This window comes from Brachyhypopomus gauderio, chromosome 15 (genome assembly GCF_052324685.1).
Source record: "Brachyhypopomus gauderio isolate BG-103 chromosome 15, BGAUD_0.2, whole genome shotgun sequence".
Classification (NCBI taxonomy): domain Eukaryota; kingdom Metazoa; phylum Chordata; class Actinopteri; order Gymnotiformes; family Hypopomidae; genus Brachyhypopomus; species Brachyhypopomus gauderio.
Window position 1 is genome coordinate 2,522,946 of NC_135225.1, and position 8,795 is coordinate 2,531,740.

The 8,795-nt window shown below is 43.5% G+C and overlaps 2 protein-coding genes across 14 annotated transcripts in view; both read left to right on the forward strand.

Annotated features, from left to right (window-relative positions):
- slc4a11 (solute carrier family 4 member 11) overlaps window positions 1-2,852 on the forward strand; it is a 45,163-nt gene extending 42,311 nt beyond the window's left edge. For all 12 annotated transcript variants that reach the window (XM_076974098.1, XM_076974095.1, XM_076974099.1 and 9 more), the window contains one exon: window positions 238-2,852. In XM_076974098.1, the coding sequence (XP_076830213.1) occupies window positions 238-264 (27 nt within the window). In that variant the 3' untranslated portion in view covers window positions 265-2,852. The remainder of the gene's footprint in view (window positions 1-237) is intronic.
- A 348-nt stretch (window positions 2,853-3,200) lies between these two features.
- On the forward strand, window positions 3,201-8,066 carry rpia (ribose 5-phosphate isomerase A (ribose 5-phosphate epimerase)). Of its 2 annotated transcripts, none has more exons than XM_076974919.1 (9): window positions 3,201-3,583; window positions 4,079-4,139; window positions 4,216-4,298; window positions 4,376-4,435; window positions 4,893-4,957; window positions 5,117-5,185; window positions 5,297-5,438; window positions 6,394-6,493; window positions 6,576-8,066. In XM_076974919.1, the coding sequence occupies exons 1-9, from the start codon at window positions 3,356-3,358 to the stop codon at window positions 6,671-6,673; spliced, it is 906 nt and encodes a 301-aa protein (XP_076831034.1). In that variant the 5' UTR covers window positions 3,201-3,355; the 3' UTR covers window positions 6,674-8,066. The 2 variants fall into 2 exon arrangements, with proteins under 2 accessions (XP_076831034.1, XP_076831036.1); XM_076974921.1 differs by having other exon boundaries at window positions 4,243-4,298.
- The last annotated feature ends 729 nt before the right edge of the window (window positions 8,067-8,795 follow it).

An 8,795-nucleotide genomic window follows, 5' to 3' on the forward strand; every position in this document is an offset into this window, starting at 1 on the left:
GTTTGTGCACTGCTAATGCCGCCATCATGTTTAAATTGGCAGTGTGCATTGCTTTGCACTGCGAGTGACACAGGCCAAAATGTGGACTGTGTTCTCTCGTATGTGAACATCCATCGTCTGCTGGGATGAATTTGTGGTCTGCGACCCTACACACACTGATCTGGGCTAACGGTCCAGCCTGTCTGTCTTGTTGGCTGCTGTCTGTCAGTGTTTATAACTGCACTCTCATCGCTTCAGGAACTGTCTGCTGCCCAGGATCATTGAGGCCAAATACCTGGACATCATGGACGCCCAGCACATGTAAACGCACGTCGCACCTCCAAGAAAAGGACTCTGGGAAATGTAGTTCAGACATGCAAAACTCTGGGAGGAAAAAACAGACTGATTCTAGTGTTGCATTCTGATGAAGCACTGAAACAGACAGAAAGAAATGAGAGAATGAAAGAGAGAGAGAGAGAGAGAGAGAGAGAGAGAGAGATGTGAATATTAAAGGCAGGCCGTATTTCGGACTGACTGCTTGATGTGATCTCAGTCAGTCACTGCTTCTCATGGTTTTCCTGTGCCAAAGCTTATAACTTTGGTTAGTTTTGATGTATCCGTGCATCATTCAGTTGACCACTCACTGGTTTTCTTAAACCATCACACGCATAAATACATATTCGCACGCAGTTACACGGTCACATTGTTGAATCACAACTCTGACTGACAGTACGAGAGGGGAATGATGGATCAGCTGTTCTCACTGTGTTCTCACTGTATTTCTGATATCACACAAAAAAGGTCACTGAACAAGAGAGTGAAATGAATCTATCTGTAGCAATACCTCTGTGATGGTGACCACTTACACATTTGAAATCTAGCTGATCCGTGGTGCATCTCCTGTTCCTGTTCAGTCATTCAACAAGTGAAATCAAACTGTGTATCATAGACATTCCAGTGCATTGTGGTGCATATCATTGATACTGATGAAGTCAGCACCGACCAAAATAATACATGCACCCTGTGTAATACTGTGTCTCATAGCAATACAGTGTTATAGAATATGAATATTTTAGATATTTCTATGGGAGAGATTTCTTTTGAAGTTGATCTATTTCTTGATTGGATACATGGTGACATGTGAATGTAATGTTGTAGTGCTGATGCTTCAGGGAAAGGGTGTCATGTCATGTCCAGATTCAAGGCAAAGAGAGCCAGTCTCACACCCTAAAGCCCTTACTCACTGCAGAAGGAAATGTTACAATTTAAGCTTTGCACATTGCAGAATGTCACAACTGTCTCTGTTCTCAGAATACATATAAACATGATCGTAAACACACACACACACACACACTCAAATATGTATAGGCATGAAATTATAAACCCAGGCTAGCATGCTTGCTCACACACGCTCAGTTCTGGCCCTACTTACACAGTATATGGCCGTAATGAATAAAGCATGGCTTTTATAAGACACCAAAACTTTTACAGTTAAAGATAGTTAAGGCATTTAAAAAGTCCAAATTAGAAATTCTCTGGCAAGCTGGTTTTTGTATGTTTTACTCAGACCCTCAGTCTTTATGTTATAAGCATCAAGACTGGACACCAGATCATCAGATCTCTCCTGATTTGTTACAGCAATATAGACATTTAAGTGCTCTAAAACTTGCATTGCATCTTAGTCACTGACTGTTTTACTCTAGAAACATTTTAATAGCACATAGGTTAAGATTTCATGTCAGTGACTTTTATCAAGACTTTTCCAGTCTTACTGAGTCATACACAGTGTATTCGTCCTGAAGTCCCCATGTTAACCTCTCAGTGCATCCCACGTTCCTAACACTGAAAGGGGATGAGGGGGGGGGTGAGGTAGAGGGAGAGAAGAAAAGGCAGAGCCGAAAGAGAGAGAGAGAAAGAAAGAGAGAAAGAGAGAGAGGTAAGCCGCATTCCTGGAGGACCGCAGTACTGCAGTTAGTCTGCTTTAGTTAGTCTGCTTTAATAAACCTGAATAAATTCATCATTTAATCGCCAAAGGTTGTGCTCAGTTTTAAACCAGGGCAGAGTGACCCCAACCCTGCAGTGCTGCGGTACTCTAGAAATGCAACTTGAATCCCACAGTTAAAGCAGTGAGTTGAACAGAGAAAGGAAATGTTGATGAACCATGGACATACAAATATAAATATGAATCTGTTGATAGGAGTGGCCACCAGCACGTGACTGAAGAGAACATGTAGCATGTCTCTCATTCACAAAGAGAACGCAAAGTACAAAAGAGGTTTGCTATTAGAATGATCTCTTCCTAAGCTTTAAGATGATGCGAGAGAGAGGTGTGTCCAAGATGGATTTTTGTTATTTATTGATGTTGTTTTAGTCAATTAGTCAGTTTCTTAAACATCCCACACTACTTTCTGAACAACATTTCAAATTCTCTCTTTCCTCTCCATCTTCTCTGAGACTGTGACAGTATCATAGTATACTAGTTCTGGACCTGTGTCCTCTGGTGTAAAAAAGAGCTCCATGTATGTCATTGGACTTCTCTCTCGATATTTGACTGTAATATTGAAGTATTCAACTTTATTTTGTTATTCCTCTTACCTGGATTGGATATGTTGACAGTTATGTTCTGTGCTGGTTTAATATTGTTTTAAAAAACCTTTTCTTCTTCTAAATAATGAATGTATAATGTGTAGATTTTTATATAACATACAAATTCATTGTCAAAATAATTTTGTCAAGCAGATAAGCTAAATTTGTAAACTGCAATATGTAAAAAAAAAGATAAATGTTTATCAGAAGGACTGTGTGATTTTAAAAGAGTAATGCTATACACTGAAAACTAGGTCATTTCAAGCTGGTTGCCAAATAAAGAGTTATATTGATACTTGTCTGTTGTTTTAAATTGTATTAACTAGTAATGGTAGCTAATGTATCCCCAGTTTCTTTTCCATTCATTTTTTTGATTCCCTAAAATATTGGAAAGAAATAACATTTACTCATTAACTACTTACTATTTTTAGGTATATTCTCTAAATAATAGATAATGGTCAGAAGGCAAAGTCACTAAGTTTAGGTGGTTTTTCGGAACCGAATGTAGACATCATGGCATACTGACCGCGGCTGGGTACCTGCGCCCTCTAGTGGCGACGGTGGGCGTGGACGATAACAACAGCCCGCCCACTCACTCCGCCCACTCACTCCTATTGCCTTAACCACACGTCTATCAAACACGACATCGGCGCTGGCGTATTGTTTACAACTCGAGCGTAGCCTGAGCAGATTTAATAAACAGACACCATTGTTTTGGACTTTAACAAAAATGTCGTCTTTTTAACGTACGATAAGTAAACACGCGCTCGGTGCCGTTAGCCGCGCGTGCATGTTTTCACCGCCCGCCTGCTGCGCGGCGACATTGCGGAGGTGGGCTGCGCGCGCCGTGCACGCGCGGTTCTTCTCCCCGCTGCCCGGACGTCGCCGCTCGCGCTCCGCGGGATCACGGAACGGGAAGCGCGTGTTTCAGCCCCGCGCGAGCTACTACCGCGGCGCAGAGATGGCGGAGGAAGCGAAGAGGCGCGCGGCGTACGCCGCCGTGAACACACACATACAGGTGAGGGTGCGGGGGGGTGATGATGATGGTGGTGGTGGTGATGATGATGATGATGATGATGGTGGCTCTTACTGCAGTGCTGCACGCTCACCGTTACAGTATTCGGCTGTTTAGTGCCTGATTTGTCTTGTAAAGCTGCCTAACCTCCATCTAATGGTCATATCAGACTTGCGCAACTCTCAGTGCAAACACACGTGGAGGGCGCACGTGGAGGTCTCGTGTGTTTTACTTCCTTCTGTTTAAATATTGATTTGTTTGTTTGGCGCGTAGTTACTCAACTTCAATCACTTTTAGTTCATTAACTATTGACTATTAACTATTAATGTCGAATCCTCTTAAGTTACTGGAGTATTTTGAAATTTCCCCTTGCATTACTCCGAGAGATAAAAACATATCTAGCCACATCTGTGAATGGGTGGGTGACGATACATAAAAAAAAAAATCACAACAGCCCAGAATTTGCATGACTTTTAATACTGCTCTTCTCTTCCACAGAACAACCACGTGGTTGGAGTGGGTAGTGGCTCCACTATAGTGTACGCTGTGGACAGACTTGGTATGGTTTGTCGCATTTACGTAAATATGCCAGACACACCATGTTGTTCCTTGTCTCTTTACCCTTCGTAAAATAGTTTTTTTACACTTTTTTTACACTGCAGCTGAGAGGGTGAAGCAGGAGAAGCTCGGTGTTGTTTGTGTGCCCACATCTTTCCAGGTGAGTGTATATGGAGGCACTTTGATCGAACGCAGGTGTCACTGATGTAACTAGTGAGACTGGTTTCTGTTCTTCAGGCCCGTCAGCTGATTCTGCAGCACGGTCTCTGTCTGTCTGATCTGGACCGACACCCGGAGGTAAGGGTTATGGTTTGTTCTTTCTGCATTGAAGTTCTTTCCATATGTGCCCTTTTCAGGCTCTTGTGGAATAACTTGTGAAATAATTTCACATGTCTCTTTCAACCATTGAAAAAGTTGTAGAATGTGTGTGCGTGTGTTTGGCGTGTTGTATTATGGGATGTTGACACCAGTGAATACAGAGGTAAAGAAACACCCATACAAAAAGTTGTTCATCTTGGCAGAACTGATTCTTGGACTAACATTCAGCTCCATGTTGTGGTGAAAGTTCATCAGAAATGGGAGAAAAGAGAAGCCTTCATTCGAACTTTAACCATTTAAAATTTGTTTCCTCACTTTTGTTTCCCTGTGCTGTGTGCTAGTTTCCCCTCCGTATGCCAGCCTGCTTCCAAACACTGCTAGAGTTTATCCTGTGCATATCAAGACCTTTTGTTGTGTGTGTGCGTGTGTCTCTTAGCTGGACGTAGCGATTGATGGAGCTGATGAAGTTGACTCCTCACTCACCCTCATTAAAGGAGGCGGGTAAGACGCTTGACTGTTCATTGGTCAGTGCTGCTCAATTTAAATTGCATGCTAACTTTTTGTTGTTTTGACATTCTGTGATCTAGTATGGGAAGTATCCAATCACTTTATCATATGTTTAATATGGGTTTTTTTAACCTCCTCTTCCTCACCCTATAGAGGATGTTTGACACAGGAGAAAATTGTAGCTGGCTGTGCCAAACACTTCATTGTCATTGCTGACTACAGGTGAGCAAGTGTTTGGCATGCTGATCCATCGACCTGAGGCCTTCTGCCCTTCTAGATCAGTGTTGTGTGGTGACGGCTCACGGCGGGTCCTGTCTTTTATCGTGTGGACAGGAAGGACTCGGATGAGCTGGGTCAGCAGTGGAAGAAGGGTGTGCCGGTGGAGGTGATCCCCATGGCCTACGTGCCCGTCTCCCGCGCCATCACACACCGCTTTGGAGGCGAAGTCGTGCTGCGGATGGCCGTCAGTAAAGCGGTGAGGCCGGTTGAGGAGAGCAGCCGGAAATAAAGACCAGGATGTTTGATCTTGGTCTTCTCTGTGCGGCTTTAAAGCTGAGAGATATGGACCAAACCCCACTGATGTAGGTCGACCCAAGACCAAAACCTTGAAACCTCTAGAGAGAGTTACTGCTTATGGTCCAGCGTTGAAAATCGAAAAACTGAATATCATTCCACTTCCCGTGTGGCATTTTAGCACATAAATCGCTCCCACTGGTAAGATTTGTCTTACAGAATCTAAAGCCATAGAGTGAAGGCCAAAGGATAGTTGTTTTGTCTTTGATGGGGTTGTTTTTAAGGCCTCCTTCCCCATAGTGAGTGGACTGCTGACCGTTCTTGGCTGTAATGTGGAGTACTTACACACGGTGCTGCAGGCAGGAACCACTTTTATTTTCAAAACAAAAGAACACAAGCTGCTAGGTGAGGTTTGGAACTGGCTTTTCGTAAACGCACTTTTCAGCAAAAGGCGTTTGTTTGTTTTTCTGCAGACTGTGTAGGATCTCGGTCTGTCTGGCAGCCTACTAGGAAAAAGGTCAGCTGTAGGCGACCCTAAAGCTGTAGGCGACCCTAAAGCTGTGGGCGGCCCTAAAGCTGTGGGCGGCCCCAAAGCTGTGGGCGACCCTAAAGCTGTGACCCTGTGGCTGTCAGCCCCGCATGACACACAGCTACAACTGTTCTACCTCAGTTGTTAAGGAATTCCCCCTCATAGACTCCATAGTTTTTATGGGGTTCCTTCACATAGTCAGTAGTCTGACCTTGAGTTTGTCATGGCAGTTCAAAGATGTGTTTTTACCTTTCATCTTTTCTTCTGGAGACAGTGGTGGTATCCATCTTTCATAATACTAGGATTCTGTCAATGTGGAGGTACTACAGTTATGTTACAACACCCTGAGTTTCTACTAACGTCCACCTGTGTGCGTGTTCCACATCAGGGCCCTGTGGTGACTGACAACAGCAACTTCATCCTGGACTGGAAGTTCGAACATGCCCAGAATTGGAAAGAGGTCAACACAGCCATCAAGATGATCCCAGGTGAGTGTGTACGTGAGCCCCCCTGTATACACACGATGGTCGTTCCTCCCTGCATACAGAGACTCCGCCTTCTTCTCTCCAGGGGTGTTGGAGACGGGTCTGTTTGTGAACATGGCCGAGCGAGTTTACTTTGGCATGGAAGACGGCAGCGTGAAGACCAGAGATGCTCCCGTCAGTTAAAGGTGAAAGGCTCCTACCACCACGATGCCTCTAGGGTCAGTGTGGTGGTCACTGGGCGTGTGCTACTGTAGCAGGAGGGGCCTGACCATTCAACACACCCTGTAATCTTACAGAGCTGTCTGTGCCGAGTTACCCATCCATCCTTCACCGAGGTTATTTCACATCCCCACATTTGTTGTTGTTGTTGTTGTGTTCCACTATGGCATTACGTGCTGTTTGAATCTTAAGCTGCTAAGACAGCATGGCCTCCGTCCTGTGGGAACCAGTGCAGCCTCAACATGACCTGCTTCTCCAGACGGGGATCAGATCGGTGTGGAGCTCAATTACTCTGCTGTAATTATTCATGTCTTTGAGCTTGGGGCTGCATCTACGTCGTGTCTGGTGAAACAGACTTTGGCCGTTTGCCTTGTGATTTTCTACAAATTCATGTGTTATCACCGATATACACAAACACACTTAAATCATCCAGTGACTCGTTTCATTTTTGTTCTGTATCATCTTTCAACTTGTTTTGAGCTGTTGCCTTCTTTTGAAAACTCACTCATGCTGTGGGGATTTTTTTATTACCAAAAACATGAGAGATTTTCTTTAATGAAGAATCGATACAGGTAAAAACAGTTTGCAGGTGTGCTGATACCATTTTTTGGTACAGGACAAATGCCATTTTTATTAACGGTACTGATGCTATATCTACATGTTTGCATTAAGTTTAATTTGAGTTAATTAAGTTTAATTTGAGTTAATTACAGTTGTACCTCTAGTTGTGTTGTAATCTGAGAAAAAATGTTGATTGGTATCAAATTAATCTAGACATATATTTTTGTAAATGTAATCTCTTAATTTCAGACATTTTTTACAGTTTGTAATCCTACTTGGTGGTTGGTGATTTTGTCGGTGACTAAATTGAGCGTTTTACTGCAGTTTTCGTTTTCCCTCCAGTAATTCCAACCCTCCTCTGAGGGGTGATCGTGGTCCACACATTGCTTTAGCTGACAGAGCTGCTGAATGATCTGTGATGATCTTTATCCTGAAACATGGTACTGGAGCGTTAGCTTGAACAGTTGAATGGGGATAACATTGCCAATTTTGTCTAAACTCATCTGTGTGCCTGTGGCAACATGTACAACAGGGATTTGATGAAGTACTGAGTAGAGTTCAAGTCACCAGGCCTTAAAGTAGATACACTTGCCTGTATATTATCTAATTGGGAAAGTCACTGTGAATTCTGGATAATGTAGGACACACCAGCTTAATGTTGAAGGGTTTTTTTATTTATTTTTATTTTACCAGTAGTACTGTGACACTGGTGTTTTGGTTATCGAACATGTATCAGAAATCACATGATGTGCTCTGTACCGAAAACTAATACTATATTAAAAATGACCAGACATCCTCAAAACTCTCGCTGTGGTATCATTATATAAATGTTCGCCATCATTACCAGCGCTTAATTATTGACAGGATTTGATTTTATTTATTCGTTTTTTTATTCTACCCGATTCTCCCCACAAGGGGGCAGCATATCTCCTAACAAAAGGACGTCCTGGGGCATATTAAAATTGTCAGATTTATGCCGTATGTTGGGAGTAAAATGTAACATGGATGATAACACCACGTCTACAATGCCTGAATAAGACAAAAACATGTTGTATTGGTTATAAATCCATTAATTTTATTGTGTGACTTTATCAATCCGGTCAATTATCGCTAGTATTTTGTAAAATTACGTGGCAGATTTAGACTTTAAAAACCTTATTCTCAGTGAGCAACTTTATCGCTGTTTTTACCAGTCAGATCGTGTGTATAATTTTACATAGTTTTATAGTTTCAACTCCATTACGTTTCAATGGGCCGGAAAAGGAAGTGAGAACTTGTGAAGGCCACGTTGCTGTTTCCATCTCCGTGTTTGTGTCCAGGTCGGTGGATCCTCCTTTTAAAACCCCGTCCTGCCTCAACGCTTCCTCGGGTGGGTGGAGGGGGGGGGGGGCGTGACTGACGGGGCCTGCAGCCAATGAGGTCTCGCTCTTGCGCGTGGTAGGCGGGTCCGTCCGCAGACTGGCACTCGCACGGCGCAATCGAACGCCGCTGAGTGGACGAGCGGGCGCGAGCGGCGCGTCGAACG

Excerpts from the sequence above, each read along its gene's own strand:
- rpia (XM_076974919.1), top strand. The coding sequence starts at position 3,356 with ATGTTTTCACCGCCCGCCTGCTGCGCGGCGACATTGCGGAGGTGGGCT. Across the intron at positions 4,299-4,375 it reads GTGTGCCCACATCTTTCCAG|GCCCGTCAGCTGATTCTGCA; the intron begins GTGAGTGTATAT and ends TCTGTTCTTCAG. Across the intron at positions 6,494-6,575 it reads AGCCATCAAGATGATCCCAG|GGGTGTTGGAGACGGGTCTG; the intron begins GTGAGTGTGTAC and ends TCTTCTCTCCAG.